Source organism: Aquarana catesbeiana, linkage group LG11, assembly GCF_042186555.1.
Source record: "Aquarana catesbeiana isolate 2022-GZ linkage group LG11, ASM4218655v1, whole genome shotgun sequence".
Taxonomy (NCBI): Eukaryota; Metazoa; Chordata; class Amphibia; order Anura; family Ranidae; genus Aquarana; species Aquarana catesbeiana.
This window is the reverse complement of record NC_133334.1, coordinates 194,450,514-194,467,098: the sequence shown is the minus strand read 5'-3', so window position 1 is coordinate 194,467,098 and position 16,585 is coordinate 194,450,514. Positions and strand designations below refer to the sequence as shown.

The 16,585-nt window shown below is 41.9% G+C and overlaps 1 protein-coding gene across 3 annotated transcripts in view; it reads left to right on the top strand.

Annotated features, from left to right (window-relative positions):
- The window catches only part of LOC141112368 (EH domain-binding protein 1-like protein 1), a 790,701-nt gene that overhangs the window by 425,608 nt on the left and 348,508 nt on the right, over positions 1-16,585 (top strand). For all 3 annotated transcript variants that reach the window (XM_073605157.1, XM_073605156.1, XM_073605155.1), the window contains exons 4-5: positions 6,322-6,375; positions 10,025-10,203. In XM_073605157.1, the coding sequence (XP_073461258.1) occupies positions 6,322-6,375; positions 10,025-10,203 (233 nt within the window). The remainder of the gene's footprint in view (positions 1-6,321; positions 6,376-10,024; positions 10,204-16,585) is intronic.

Sequence of the window (16,585 nt, the reverse complement as noted above, 5' to 3'; positions counted from 1 at the left end):
TTTAGTAGGGTAACCCCATCTATAGGGTATGTTGTGGTTCCTGAGCACTTTTGTAATAGTGTTCAGGTTTCTTCTTATTTGCAATGTATGCTGAGACAGGTCAGCATAGAATTGTAATTGTTGGAAGCGGGATGGAATATTTTCCTGTTTACGCATTGTTTGCATTAACTGTTCTTTAACGTGAAAGAAGTGCAGGCGCAGGATCACATCTCTGGGAACAGCATCTGGGAGATATGAAGGTTTTGGCAAACGATGTATTCTATCAATGGTAACATCTATTGCAGAGAGGTCAGGCAGAAGAGTAGTAAATAAATCTGTTGCATATGATCGCAGCTCTGATGTTTGGACTGATTCAGGGATCCCTCTAATCTTGAGGTTGTTCCGCCTGGACCTGTCCTCAATATCTACGATTTTTTTTTTTTAATCCAGGCGGATTCTTCTTCTCTTTCTTTATTAGCATCTACCAGATCGTTTATGGTGGAGGCAAAGTCCCCCATCTTGTTTTCAACATGTTCTATTCTGGCCTCTACTGTATTCAGCTCCCCACTAAATCTATGTATACAGTTCATCATATCTGCTTGGATGGTGCTTCTTAGAGACACCAGCATGTCCTTTAGTACAGTGTCCAGGACAGGTTGGTTCATAGTGGGGAAGGCATTAATGGAATCCGGGAGCTCCCTGGTGTCATCCCCTGAGTCCGTTACAGGGCTCAATGCAGGGCTGCATCCACCTCCATCCAGCTTTAATTTAGCTTTTGCTGGGCTCCCTGATGGTGAGGAGGAGGGGAGAGATTGCTGGCTGCTGTATGTCATATTATTGTTGGGGGATGAGGTGGCGGTGTGTGGAGCGGGATTGTGTTTGTGAGGCAATGCAGGTGAATGGCTGGCGCTATTTTGCCTACCTCCATGTACCGGCTGTGAGAAATAGTCCGTCAGCTGTTGAGGCCTGGATGTGCCTTTCCGCTTGCCCATCATACCCTCCTGGTATGCCCGGATCGGACCGCCAGCTGGGGGAAGAAAAATCCGGGATTGTTTGTGCCGTTTTCAGCCGCTATGTCTGCCGGAGAACCGGAGCTCTGGATTCAAGCAGCCATTCAGCTCCGTTGCAGGCCACGCCCCCCTTGAGATCAGTATTTAACAGCAATATGGGTCTGTAGCTGCCACATGCAGTGGGGTCTTTCCCTTCTTTATGTATTACAGAGATGTGGGCTGACATGGTGTCTCTGGCGAAAGCGGAGCCAGAATCGATTGCATTAAATAGATGAATCATGTGTGGGCCTAGGATTGGGAGTAATGTTTTGTAGTATTGTACTGTATACCCATCAGGGCCCGGTGCTTTCCCTGGTTTCAATGACTTTAATGCTTTTTGTAATTCCAGAAGGGAGATAGAGTAGTCTAGTTCCTCGCAAAGTTCAGGGGACAGTGATGGTATTTGAGATGCTATAATGTATTCCTCCATGGCCGGCAGAGGCGACGTTGGCAATGGTAAATTATACAGGTGAGAGTAATACTCTTTAAATTCCTGTGTTATCTGCACTGGCAGGGCTACTTTTTGTCCATCGCCCCTGACAACCCGGGGGATATATGAGGGAAGTTTGTGTTCCTTAACGTGTTTCGCGAGGAGTTTCCCACATTTGTCTCCTGACTCGTAACTCACTTTGCGGCAAAACTGCAGTGCCAGTTTTGGCCTTATATAATAACAGATCGGTAATCTGTCTTCTGATTATCGTAAGGTCCATCTCTGAGGCCGGGGAGGGAGCGTGCTTGTGTTTAGATTCCGTGGTTTCTAGTTTTTGTAGCAGTTGGGAAAGCTGTTTCGCTTGTTCTCTTTTAATTCAGGCCCCGTGCTTGATAAGGATTCCCCTAATGACTGGTTTATGTGCTTCCCACAGTATGCCTGGGTCATATTCTGGTCTGTCATTCGTCTGAAAGTACAAACTTAGCTCTTTAGTCACCTCTTTTAGTACCTCTGGGGTCTGTAAGAGGCTTTCGTTTAGGCGCCAGAAGCAGTGTCTGGGTGACATGGTACCAGTCAGGGTGTATGTCAGAAATATGGTTGCATGGTCTGACCATGTGATATTATCAAAAAGAACAGTGCAGCGCTGGACAAATGACAAAGTGGATAAATATGTGGTTAAACACGTATAAAATATTATGACCAAAAAATAAATAATTAAACCGTTAAAGTTATACTGCAATGATAAAAAACAACAAGTGATATTGGCTAGTGAAAAAACATGCCATATAAGGTGTATAAACAACACAAATACAAATAATTAGAATAAAATCAAGTCCACAGATAAGCCAATGCAGAGTTCGAAGTTACGTGATCCACCATTAGTACAGCCCACCACCAGATGATAAAGATTGGAGGCTTACCAGAGAGCCTGCGACCGCCCTTACTCAGGGGGGTCAAAGCAGGCTTAGTAGTGGAAGATGGACTCCTGGGGATGTCTCACAATAGATTCCATGGGTTGTCCTGCCGGTCTCCTTCTTAGGCAGCTGATCCGCAGTAGCAGGGGCACCAATGCAGGGGGAATACTCCCAGGGGCGCTTCCAATACTTCTTGCCAAAAAGAGATCAGGCAGAGGTAAACCACAGATCCCAAAAAAGAAAAAAGGGGGACTCCAATAGTGTAGATAAACTATGACTTTTGATTTATTGAATAAAAAACAGGTGAATAAAAGCAGTTACAGCAAAAGTAACAGATTAAAACTCCTTTGCCGTTTAAAACGGAATCACGCATGCGCGATACGTGCTAGTGTTGTGACCCTAGGGTCACAACACTAGCACGTATCGCGCATGCGCGATTCCCTATGGTCACAACACTAGCACGTATCGCGCATGTGCGATTCCGTTTTAAACGGAACAATATACAATATTATAAGAGTTTTTTTTTCGATACTGGGTAATCAGTTGACAAAGGTATATAATGCATTGGGCCAAGGTGCCACGCTATCCCCGGAAGCATTACTGGCACACATTTCAGTGATACCAAAGGAAGGGAAGGATCCGGCGGAGTGTGGCAGTTACCGGCCCATCTCATTATTGAACGTGGACTTAAAGCTCTTTATCAAAGTACTAGCCCTACGACTTCAACTATTGCTCTCCCAGCTTGTGGATTTAGATCAAGTGGGGTTTGTCCTGACCCGTGAGGTGAGGGACAATACTATTAAGGTTCTTAACTTAGTGCAATACGCCAACGACACAAATACACCTTGTGTTTTTTTGAGCACAGATGCTGAAAAAGCATTCGACAGAGTAAATTGGCAGTTTATGTTTGAGGTGCTTAAGCAAATGGGAGTGGGAGACCGTATGACCCAATGGATGATCTGCTCTTTGTGTGTGTACTGATGGAGCCTGCAAATCAGATCTCGGGGTCTCAATGGGTCCAATGGCTTGGGGCCCAGTGCTCTGTGTATGTGGTCCAACGTCACTCATTCGGGTAGTTCCCCCCATCAATGCTGCGGAAGATGGCAAGGGCCATGTCTGTTAGATCCTCGGCTCCCGTGGCCTCTGGCAAGCCCCGGAGCCGGAGATTGTTCCTCCGGCTAGGGTCCTAAAGGTCCTACTGGTGCAGTTGTTGGTCAATCAAGGCTTCTATATGTGTCTCCTTCAGTTCCTACAGTGCCTTCACTTGGTGGTCCAGGGTAGCCAGAGAGGTTTCACCTTTTGTTAGCCTTGTAGCGAGGCCCTTCTGCTCTGACTTCACCTCAGTGATCTCCTTCCTATGGACAGCCTCTACTGTGCCAATTAAGACAACGATGTCGGTTCTTGTGGGGAGTGCCTGGAGCAGAGAGTGGAGTTCAGAGTCCGCACGGTATAGGAAAGAGGAGGACTGTAGCGAGTCTCCAGGTTCAGAGTGGAAGTCTGGTGGTGTGCACAGGAATGAATCTGTAACCACTGGCTCCATGTTTGGGCATGGCGTGCTGTTAGATGTCTGAGTATCCGTCATCTCTGCAGGTGCGGCCGCCATATTGGATCCCGAGGAGTGTTGTTGTAAGAACCGGAATAACTGCCTGATTTTGCTCGCTGGCGGGGCTGTAGGCGAGGGTTTCGTAGGTTTATGACTCCTCTTTGTTGTCCTCTTCCTTGAGGAGTGCATGCTGCGCTGGATCTAGCTGAAGCAGTCGGGGTAGTCGGGAGACGGCCAGGAGCTCAAGTAAGGCACGTCTCTATCCAGCCATGTCCAGGCCACCCCCCCTAAACTTATTTTAATACAAATTATCATGACCAAATGTAGTTAACCCTGTATCTGCCTAAAACATTGTATTTAGTTGGTGAACGAACAATGTTTACTGTGAACAATTAAAGTGCCCACGAGCCTGAAAGTTGCCATTTTAAACTGTACAACAGTAAGAAAAGCACATGGAGCAGCATGCAAGTAATAATAATAATAGGAACACACGACAACTACTTACTTTTTAGAAGCACTTTCTTGATCCTTCTGTACTGATCCTGCTCCCTCAATTTAAGGTCTGACCAGCGTTTCCTCAATTGCTCCTTGGATCGTCATACCCCAAAATTCCGGTGCAGACTCTTCACAACTTTAGTCATGATCTTGGCCTTTCTCACATTTGGGTTTAGGTAAGGTCCATACTTCCCATCATAGTTGGCCTTCTTCAAGATGTCCACCATCTCCACCATCTCTGCAAAGGCCATATTTGTGGCTTTAAATCTTCTCCTCCTGGATCGGGACCTTTCTGGCTCCAGGCTTTCCTCCTCCTCATTACTGCTATTACGCACCTGCTGTGTCTCCGCCATGTTCGACTGGAGGAAAAGAGATTTCATCTCCAAATACGGAAAGGTTTCTTCACAGTAAGAGCTGTGAAAATGTGGAATAGACTCCCTCCAGAGGTGGTTCTGGCCAGCTCAGTAGATTGCTTTAAGAAAGGCCTGGATACTTTCCTAAATGTACATAATATAACTGGGTACTGACATTTATAGGTACAGTTGATCCAGGGAAAATCCGATTGCCTCTCTGGGATCAGGAAGGAATTTTTTCCCCTGCTGTAGCAAATTGGAGCATGCTCTGCTGGGGTTTTTTGCCTTCCTCTGGATCAACTGTGGGTATAGTATTGGGTATATTGGATTGTACGTTTTTTTTTTTTTTTTTTTTTTTTTTTTTTTATGGTTGGACTGGATGGACTTGTGTCTTTTTTCAACCTGACTAACTATGTAACTATGTTCATCTCCCACTGCGCCGAAAGAGAAGGGGCGGGGGCCTTCCTCTTTAATTTGTTATTATGAGCCAGAATAAATGTTTTTTTTATATGAAAATACTTGCCTATGTGTTTTTCTTCAAATAGGACAGTTTGTGAGTAGGCAGGTACATTTCCAAAATATAATGTCTAATTAACAAGGGACAACAACCAACCTCCTTGAGCTTTATAAAAATACAAGATAGTAATGTTGTTGAGGAAACTTGACACACCAAATAAAAAATTATGGAGATCACTAGAAAATAATTTAAAAATAATCCAAAAAACAGGAGATCTTGATTAAAAATAAAAAAAAAATTACTATAAAAAATAATTCTAAACATTATTATGGAGATCTCGCTTTAAAAACAAAAATGATTATTCAGGAGATCACAAGAAATAATAAAGAATTAAGTTTGTGAGAACTCTGTGTGAATATCAGCAGAAAAACAACTTCATTCTTCTAGCATTATAAAGAACAAAAGAATGCTCTGCATTAAAAGATCCAATAATTTTCAGCGTGATGAATGTGCTATCTCCCTTACGAACGCTAGTTTTACCAGACCGAGCGCTTCCGTCTCGTACTTGATTCTGAGCATGCGTGATTTTTGGCGCGTCAGAATTGCATACAAACAATCGCATTTTCGGAAAGGAACTTTTTCCAAAGAAAAATAGAGAACATGCTCTCAATCTTTTGCTGGCTGCAATTCCGCCAGCAAAAGTCCGATGGAGCATACACACGGTCACATTTTCCGATCAAAAGCTCTCAGCCTTCTCAGAGTTTTGCTGGCGGCATTTCCGATCGTGTGTACGGGGCATTACTCCTACTGAATTTTGCTTCTAATCTCCTTGTGGAGGCTGCCATTTGTGGATGGATATTTTATGGTTACACAACCTATCACATTACTATAATCTTTTTATATGGACTATAAACTGAAAGACCTATAAATAAATGGTTGTGGAATGAATCATCTGAGTTTCCATTATTTTTTATGGGGAAATTCGCTCGCAATCCAAGGTTTTACTGTATTTAAAAAATACTACATTCTGGTTTACACATGCACAATTTTAAACTAAGTAAAAAAATGTAACTAATTAACAATCTGTGTCTTCATTTATAGGACCCTCACGCTGATCATTTTGAGGAAAAGGAATGGATATTCCAAGTTGAAGGGGTAAATATGACTCAGAAGCCACTTTGCTGCAGGACCACATTCAGCCTGCATATACAACTGCTAAAAAAGGATTCCCAGCAAACCACCAAAAGTTACACAACTCCAACTAAGAAATATGGTGAAATGATTTAAGTCACAATACTACAATCACTGTCCTAGAGTGAAACAATAATCTTGAAATGTTCTTCACATAAAATTTAATGTATAACATTACTGCGCCACTTTGCACTTCTATGCTGATAAGGCCGGAGAGTGAAACTTGGGTTGGGAGTTCAAAATGACCTTGTTTCATTTATGAAACCAAATGGTAAGAGTGTTGGATCGTAATACAATTGTTATCTTCAGATATCTTTTAACTTTGATACCTTCTTGAGCTGAACTGGTACATATTATTCCAAAACACAGGGGGTAAGGGGCATAGCGACTGCTGTTTCATATCAACTAATTTGTTTTCATTTGTAAAGATCTGGGGAAATTATTTTAGTACCATAACTTATCACGTTTCACAATATTTTCCGTTGAAAGGGTGTAATATTTAGGTTTGTGAATCAATTTTAGCAGTTGCATATCTGAGCTAAATGTAGTCTTGGAGTGTGCTGCTATTCATTCAGATTTTGTTATATTGAAAAAAGGTGGTGTTCTCACACACCAGTGAATACTCCATCTGCTTGTATCCTTGTAAAAACTGTTTTTTAATTAATACTGTTGTTTAAAACCCCTTCACGCCTAAGCCTATTTCTGACATTTGTTGCTTACAAGTTGAAATCTGTATTTTTTGCTAGAAAATTACTTAAAACCCCCTAAAGTAATTGGTACAATAAATATTATTCAAGGGTGGTTACGGATTCCCTCTATTTATTGCACCTATGTATTAAGTCTATTAAAACTCTGATCACGTTACTGTTGATATCACTATAATACAAGGTTAGCTATGAAACCAAGCACACTGCTTAATAAAACAAAGTCTTATTTATTTCCCAAGAAAATAGGAAAAATGCTAACATGAGAATACTAAAAGATATTACAAAGCACAACACCAAAACATATAATACAAGAATATCAAAGATACTTATCACAATGCTTTCCTCAAAATTTGTTTCCTTAGCTGGGCTCAGATGGCAGAAAGAGATAGCTCTCTCACTCATTCAGTCCTTCATACTTCAATCATACACCATCCAAACCCAACCCCATTGCCATCCCATCTAGACTTTTGACGAATCAGTATTTAGGGGGGCAGTTCTCCTTACTATATTATATTACTGTCCATCCTGCTGTATTGGCCTCTAGGGGCAGCATTGTCCGTGTCCTGTTCAATCTTTAATGCCTTTGATATTTTGATCTTCTGTAGCAGTACATTCATCAATCATCTTGTCAGCTATTCAAGTTTGCTTGCATAGCGTTATAACAGATGGTCCTAAGCCAAGTTGTCCAGCCTTAATGTAGGCTTGATCTCCTATGTGCCACTCGTTACAATCCAGCTTTGATGTGCAACTCGTTACATTCCAGACCTGGTATCAACCAAGAAGAACGTCAGACCTTTACCCTTTAAAGCCATGGAACTGCAAGTATCAGCATGGCTGATCTTTGGGAATAGGAAACAGTTATATAACAGATCTATGACAGATGCAATTCAAACTCTGGATAATAGCAAAACACTGTTACCAATAAATGCAGTAACATTGACAGAGAAACTCCAGAAATATGACATTAGACCATGTTGCCTTCCAACACCCCCAAACATGAGATATATATATATATATATATATATATATATATATATATATATATATATATATATATATATATATATATTATTTTTTCTTTTATCTTTTTAGCAGAGGCCCTAGAGAATAAAATGGCGATCGTTGCAATATTTTATGTCACACGGTATTTGCCCAATCTAGGGCAGGCATATCTGAATCTAACTCAGGGGCTAGCTATTCAACATCACAGCTCAGCAACCCCCTCATTAAGACAGCCCTGGCCAAAAGTTTACATGCACTGTATCTCCACTGGAAAAGGGGGTACTGCATGGATGGAATAATGGTGCTGGGGGATATCAAGTGTGTATGGGGGAAAAAAATGCTGAGGGGGGATCTGCGGTGTATAGGGGGTAGCAATGCCTGGGGTATCTTGGGTGGCTATAGTGCTAGAGGTATCAGGGATGTAGAAAGGCCACAGTGTAGGGGGTATCAGGGATGTAGTGGGTTCACAGTACAAGGGGTACCTTATGGTATATGGTAACAGTGCTGGGGGGAATATCTAGGGTGTAGAGGGGTCAGAGTGCTGGGGGGATATCTGGGGTGTAGAGGGGTCAGAGTGCTCGGGGGGTATCTAAGGTGTAGAGGGGTCAGAGTGCTGGGGGAAATCTAGGGTGTAGAGGGGTCAGAATGCTGGGGGGGGATATCTGGGGTGTAGAGGGGTCAGAGTGCTGGGGGGATATCTAGGATGTAGAGGGGTCAGAGTGCTGGGGGGATATCTGGGGTGTAGAGGGGTCAGAGTGCTGGGGGGATATCTGGAGTGTAGAGGGGTCAGAGTGCTGGGGGGATATCTGGGGTGTAGAGGGGTCAGAGTGCTGGGGGGATATCTGGGGTGTAGAGGGGTCAGAGTGCTGGGGAGGCATCAATATAGCAGATATATTATATGCACAGGACAGCTTTGTTACTTAATGTATGTAGTATTTTCCAACTGTTTCTTTGCTGTACAGAATGATTGTTCATATAGTTAATGCGGAGCTCCACACAAAAGGGGAAGTTCCGCTTGTCTGCCTCCTACCTACATGATATCTGTTTACCTGAGCTGTCTCCATTGTAGGGGCCCTAGAGCATTTCTTTGCCCAGGGGCCCATGATGCTATTAAGACGGCCCTGCCCTCTCCCCCCTCCAAATCTATGCCAGACTCTATCCTGTGGAAAATTAGTTCACAAACAGGTGGTCTATTTCTGTGGTTGATCCTTAAAGATGTTCCTTATTATAAAAGATTCTGCAGATAGAAAGTTTGAGACACTGTTAAAGGCTCTCTTTACTAACAGCAGACCCAGACCCTGCAACCAACTCTCGCTGATGCCCTAGAACATGTCATGAGACAAATTTCCAGAATGGCTCTAATCTCCTTTTACATGTACCGACTATTATGGCTGAAAGCCTGGATAGCTGAAACCACGTATAATAGATGCCTCACATCATGTATGCCTTTCCAAGTGAGATGTCTGGGGACCCACTTGATCAATTTATAAAAGATGTCACAGGAGGGAAGGCTTTACTTCCACAGTGCAAGATTCCAACCCAGTCCCACCCCCCCTCCCCCCCACAACCAGGAGCCTCTATGTCTTCAAAATCCTAAAAACTCAAACTTTTCCCAGGTTTCAGCTGCCTAACCTAAGTTCAGTTCTTCTATTCGATGCATGACTTCAGCCACAAAAGCCAGCAAATCTTCCCCAAAGTACACAAGATCCAAATATAATGGAACACATTATATAATATAATACATCTGCACTTCAAAAGACATACGTAATTGTATTCCAGTGTAGCAGTCAAGTCTAACTATCCACAGTAAGTCCAATCCTGTGTATGGTCACTTTGCTTTATTGTCAGCATTGGTTTCTTATGCCCTTTTGGTTTGATAATATTTTTCTTTTTTGGCAATTCAGGAATCTCGTGGCCATAAAAAACTTCTGGCTGTGGCTCCTATTGACCTTAGAAAGTTTGCTGCCATCTCATCTGCTCCTCGAGAACTGAAATTGACGCTCACTCCACGTTCTGTCAAGGTTGTGTCAGCGACTCTTACCGTCAGTATTACCTGCACTTTGCTACGAGAAGGCAAAGCTACGTAAGTGGCATGGTTTTTTTTTTTTACTTTTCACTTTTGCCTTGTATGAGGACGAACATCTCTACAGTGGTTTTGGCCTGCTTATTCTGCTCATAACTTGCAAAAGACTCATTCTGAATATTTTGAGAATTTTTAATATTTGTAATTTTAACTGATTAAAATGACTCTATGAAATTATTTATAGTAACTTTTAAGTTCATTATTTCTGTCAAATATACTTGTCATAAGTGGCCACCTGTGAGTAGATAAATGTTACCTTAATAACATAAAATATAATATTGGTAGCACAGATTGCAGAATGCAATTTTTGTCTCTTCATACAGCCTTATTTCTGTCACAGAATTCTACTTAAAGAGGAACTTCATTGGAGAATGGGCAAATTAAAGGTCTGCAGATAAAAATACTGTACTGTTGACTTCTAAGAAGCAGATACAGTACCAACCCCTGGAGTCCAGCGTTGTTTTCTGTGCAGCTGATTCTCCACAGGACTCCTGCTCCTTTACACTGCCGTCTTTGTTATTGGAGCTGGCTGTGATTTCCTGATGTCTCACAGCCAGCTACTCTACTGGTTATGCACAAGCCACAGCTTACAGTGAGACTGGTCCTGCAGCTTCCAGGGATGTGTGAGATGATCCCAGAAAGCAGTGTGTGGAGGGTGGGGGAACAGGTCAAGGCAACATCACCTTCACCTAGATGAGAAGTGGGAGTGGGTACCATGAGAAAAGGGTACCCTCTCCCTATATTCTTTGGGATTTGTATCTGGGTCTGTGTCTGACAGAAACCAACTTTTGAAGTGATTTGTGAGATTACATTAGTCCAATTGACTCGGAAGGTGGTTGCAATTACTTCAGCAAGAAGGGTATAGGAATTGGCTCTTTTTGTAGGAAGCCATCTTTGGTCCTTCCCCGTGACAAGTGGTGTTACACCCTCACCCATCTTTTTTGCAAAAGTGGTTTCAAGTTTTCATTTGACATTGTCTTGCCTTATTTTTTTCTAATCCACAGTCACCAGGAGAAAAAGCTCTTTCTACTTTGAATGGTGTTTGCATTGTCGGGTCCTACTTAAGGTCATCGGCAGCAATCGTGCAGTCAGATTTGTTGTTTGGCTGCCAGAGGATCCTAGAAGAGGACAGACTGCATCTGAAGCAACATTTTCTTGCGGGATCTGTCAGTAGTGTTGGGTGAACAGTTTGCCCAAGCATGAATTCGGGCTGAACATTGGCTGTTCACTCATTCAGCAAACACCTGAATTGTCGGGGCGTTCGGCCGTTTGTTTGGCCTGCCGAGCGCCCCACAATGTGCTGTGTGCCGCACAGTGCATTGGAAGCCCTGATTGGCCGAAGCAATTAAGGATTTGCCCAATTAGGGCACAGAACACCGTCGGAGCCATGATTGCAGAAAATTATGACTCTGCTCAATCATGGCTCATTGCTCATAGACCCAACCCCACTATAGTTACATAGTAGTTACATAGTTACTGTACATAGTAGGTGAGGTTGAAAAAAGACAAAAGTCCATCAAGTCCTACCTATGTGTGTGATTATATGTCAGTATTACATTGTATATCCCTGTATGTTGTGGTCGTTCGGGTGCATATCTAATAGTTTTTTGAAACCATCAATGCTCCCCGCTGAGGCCACCGCCTGCGTAAGGGAATTCCACATCCTTGCCGCTCTTACAGTAAAGAACTCTCTACGTAGTTTAAGGTTAAACTTGACTGAGTTCCCTAAGTACCCTCGGATGCAAACCATCTAGTCCCGGTGATTTAATAATGTTAAGTTTCCCAAGTCTAATTTTAATTCTGTCCTCTGTTAAGCATGGAGGTGCTTCCTGTGAGGTGTCATAAGGATAAACACTGCAGTTTTGGTTACTGAAGCCCCCCGATTCCCTCGTAAAGACTAAGGAGAAGAATAAATTCAATATCTTCGCCATCTCCCCATCCTTTGTAACCAGATGTCCTTCCTCATTCTTTAAGGGGCCATTATGGTCTGTCCTCTCTTTTTTACTGTTTACATACATAAAGAATTTCTTGGGATTTTTTTTGCTCTCCTCTGCTATGTGTCTTTCGTGTTCTATCTTAGCCGCCCTAATTGCACCCTTACATTTCTTGTTGCATTCTTTATAAAGTCTGAATGCTGATGATGATCCCTCAACCTTTTATTTTTTGAAGGCCTTCTCCTTTGCTTCTTTATGCATTTTTACATTGGAGTTAAGCCATCCAGGACTTTTGTTCGCTTTTTTAAATTTACTACCCAATGGGATGCATTGGCTAATGCCCTTATTTAATATGCTCTTAAAGCAAACACATCTCTCCTCTGTGTTCTTTGTTCCTAAGATTTTATCCCAATTCATGCCTTCTAACAAGGTTTGTAGTTTAGGGAAGTTAGCTCTTTTAAAATTCAGTGTCATTGTATTCCCCTTATGTTTCCTATTTGTGTGATTTATACTGAAGCCAATTGACCTGTGATCGCTGTTTCCTAAATTGCCCCATATTTCCACATCTGTGATCAGGTCTGTATTGTTGGTAAGCAGTAGATCCAATAGCGCTTTATTTCTAGTTGGTGCGTCTACCATCTGAACCATGAAATTGTCCTGCAAGACATTTAGGAACTGGTGAGCCTTAGACGAATGCGTGGCTCCCTCTGCCCAGTCTATGTCTGGATAATTAAAATCCCCCATTATGATCACACTTCACATCCTTGCTGCTAAACCAGCTTGTGATATGAGATCCTTCTCCCTCCAGGTTAGGGGGCCTATAGCATACTCCCAGTAATATTTTCCCCTTAGCTTCATCCCTTTGGAGCTCTACCCATAAGGATTCCACCTCCTCCCTAGCTCCCTTAGTGATGTCATCTCTCACATTCACTTATACATTATTCTTGATAAATAGGCATACCCCTCCCCCTTTTTTACCCTCTCTATCCCTACGAAAAAGAGTATACCTTTATGGCAGAGTGGCCCGACGGAAGCCTCTCCTTAGTGCAAGACACATGAAAGCCTGCATAGAGTTTGCTAAAAACACCTGAAAGGACTCCAAGATGGTGAGAAATAAGATTCTCTGGTCTGATGAGACCAAGATAGAACTTTTTGGCCTTAATTCTAAGCGGTATGTGTGGAGAAAACCAGGCACTGCTCATCACCTGTCCAATACAGTCCCAACAGTGAAGCATGGTGGTGGCAGCATCATGCTGTGGGGGTGTTTTTCAGCTGCAGGGACAGGACAACTGGTTGAAATTGAGGGAAAGATGAATGCGGCCAAGTACAGGGATATCCTGGACGAAAACCTTCTCCAGAGTGCTCAGGACCTCAGACTGGGTCGAAGGTTTACCTTCCAACAATGAGTGGCTTCACAACAACTCCGTGACTGTTCTTGAATGGCCCAGCCAGAGCCCTGACTTAAACCCAATTGAGCATCTCTGGAGAGACCTAAAAATGGCTGTCCACCAACGTTTACCATCTGCAAGGAGGAATCTGCAAGGAGGAATGGCAGAGGATCCCCAAAATCCAGGTGTAAAAAATTTGTTGCATCTTTCCCAAAAAGACTCATGGCTGTATTAGATCAAAAGGGTGCTTTTACTAAATACTGAGCAAAGGGTCTGAATACTTAGGACCATGTGATATTTCAGTTTTTCTTTTTTAATAAATCTGCAAAAATGTCAACAATTCTGTGTTTTTCTGTCAATATGGGGTGGGTGTACAATAATGAGGAAAAAAATTAACTTAAATGATTTTAGCAAATGGCTGCAATATAACAAAGAGTGAAAAATATAAGGGGGTCTGAATACTTTCCGTCCCCACTGTATTTCTTTCATCATTCCCTAATACCATGATTGTAATATGCTGTAAATGTTCCCTTTGTCCTCATGCATGCTGGAAGTTTTTAAACTTCCTTTTTTGTCCTTCATGCATATTTGCCTTCACTAACCTCCCCAGCATGCTATCCTGGGCCCATACACACCTAGCCTAGTCACTTAACAATGTATTTTGTCAGCTCCATAATACTGCTTTACCCTAAACACCCCCTAAAATGTGTCCAAATGTTATTTGTGTCCTTAAATTCAGGCAGAGTGCAAGAGGCTTTTTTTTGGGGTCCCAAAGTCATTTGGAACACTCCCTTCCCCCAACCGCTAAGTCAACCGATACCATATCTGCTGACTTTTTCAAACCCATATACACTATACTTACCTCTTTTGTGGTCATATTTGTGGATGAATTCACCAAAGCCTGTGAAGTTCGTGAAAAGTATTTAGAGTACTTTGCGGGTAGGGGGGCCATTGATATGCCAATGTTTAAGAAACATGTTAAAAAATTTTTTTTATTTAAACCTAAATAATATTTACTTTGATTTACTGCTTGTGTTTCTTTTAGCTGGCTCCTAGGTTCTACAATGGGCTTTTCTTTTTTGCCTTTTTGTTGAATAGTGCAAACCTAATTTTTTGGATACATGAGGTGACAATCTCTTTTTCAGTGAACTATTATGTTGTGGGTCTGCTACACACACACACACACACACACACACACACACACACACACACACACACACACTTTTTTGTTGTTGTTAATGTCTGTAATGCATTACTGATAAAAATATTCATCATTTTCAGCACCATGACTGAAATTTGTGGAGTCACGAAAATGGCGTGATTGTGGCAAATTATAAAGCACTGTGGGTGTTATTTACTAAAGGAAATCCCACTTTGCACTCCAAGTGCACTGCAAAAGTGCACTTGAAACTGCACTGAAAGTGCACTTGTAGTGCAAAGTGGATTTGCCTTTAGTAAATAACCCCCATTGTCACTGTAAACACCAACTTGCTACAAAAACTGCTATTGAGCATTGAAAGAAAAAGCCACACATTGTTGAGTAGAAAACAATTTTGCTCTGTGCAGATTCACATGTGCATTAGAAAAGGGTTTTTGAACAAACCAACATCTTTGGTGTATAAAATTTTTTTTCACATTTTTTGTTAAACAGGCATGTTTCAAACCATAATATACACAACTCAGGAACTTACAAAGTTCAACTTTGATAAAGTGAAGGCAATATCAGACATTAGTATGTCCAAACTGTGTTGCTATTGCCTTCATCAGATGGGGTGATGTCACCCCTGTAAAAGCCAAAGTTTGAAAATGCACACAAATTGAGAGTCAAAATGTAGATTTCCCTCCTGATCCCATGCCTAATGTCAACATGTGCTAGCTCCGATCATGGGAGATCAATGGACATGTTTCGGGGGTGCAATCCCTTCCTCTCACCTACTTGAGTTGCGAGGAAGGGGTTGCACCCACAAAACTTGTAAATTGATATCCCTTGATGGCAGATAGCACATGTTGACACACCATGTGCATCTTCAAAATTTGGCTTTTAAAATACTTTAAAACTTGTTTTTAAAAGCAAAAATACACGATAAAACTGTACAATTTTTGTGTGTTTTATATTCTGCCTAAAACATCAATGATGTTCTTCATTTTTTGTTTAACATCATTGATGTTTTCCTTTATATTTTCTAAATCACAATTGCACCCCATTGTCTCCTCGATGATAATCTGGGCACTTTCACTTGTGAAATGAGATTCTTCTTCCACAACATGCACATCACCTAAAATAAAAAAAAAACACCATGTATTATAAATATGCAGGCATACATCTATTACCTGAAGCTTTGGTCTCAGACACTCACCTGTTGTGGTGACTATGTCGCCCACTTCATAACCCTCTCCCTCCTCATCCTCTATGGTTTTGGGATTTCCCCTTTTTCAGGAATGTGAGGTTCCTGGTGTCCCCAGATGTCCCAAGTCTTTTCTCCCCTATGTGAATAAAAAATAGGTATGCTTAGCACACAAATATTTGAGGGCAGAAAGAGGAATATGAAACATTGCTTGGAAATGTCATACAATTGTCTGTTTTGGCAGAGTTGCAAGCTGAAGAAATTTTTATTTGCTTTCTAAAGCTGGAATACTTACCTTTTTTGTTAAAGTTTCACACATAGAGACACCCCTAATATCCACTGGAGCATCTGTGTGGGACACCCTAAAAAGTTTGTTCTGATGTTCTTCATTTTTTGTTTAACATCATTGATGTTTTCCTTTATATTTTCTAAATCACAATTGCACCCCATTGTCTCCTCGATGATAATCTGGGCACTTTCACTTGTGAAATGAGATTCTTCTTCCACAACATGCACATCACCTAAAATAAAAAAAAAACACCATGTATTATAAATATGCAGGCATACATCTATTACCTGAAGCTTTGGTCTCAGACACTCACCTGTTGTGGTGACTATGTCGCCCACTTCATAACCCTCTCCCTCCTCATCCTCTATGGTTTTGGGATTTCCCCTTTTTCAGGAATGTGAGGTTCCTGGTGTCCCCAGATGTCCC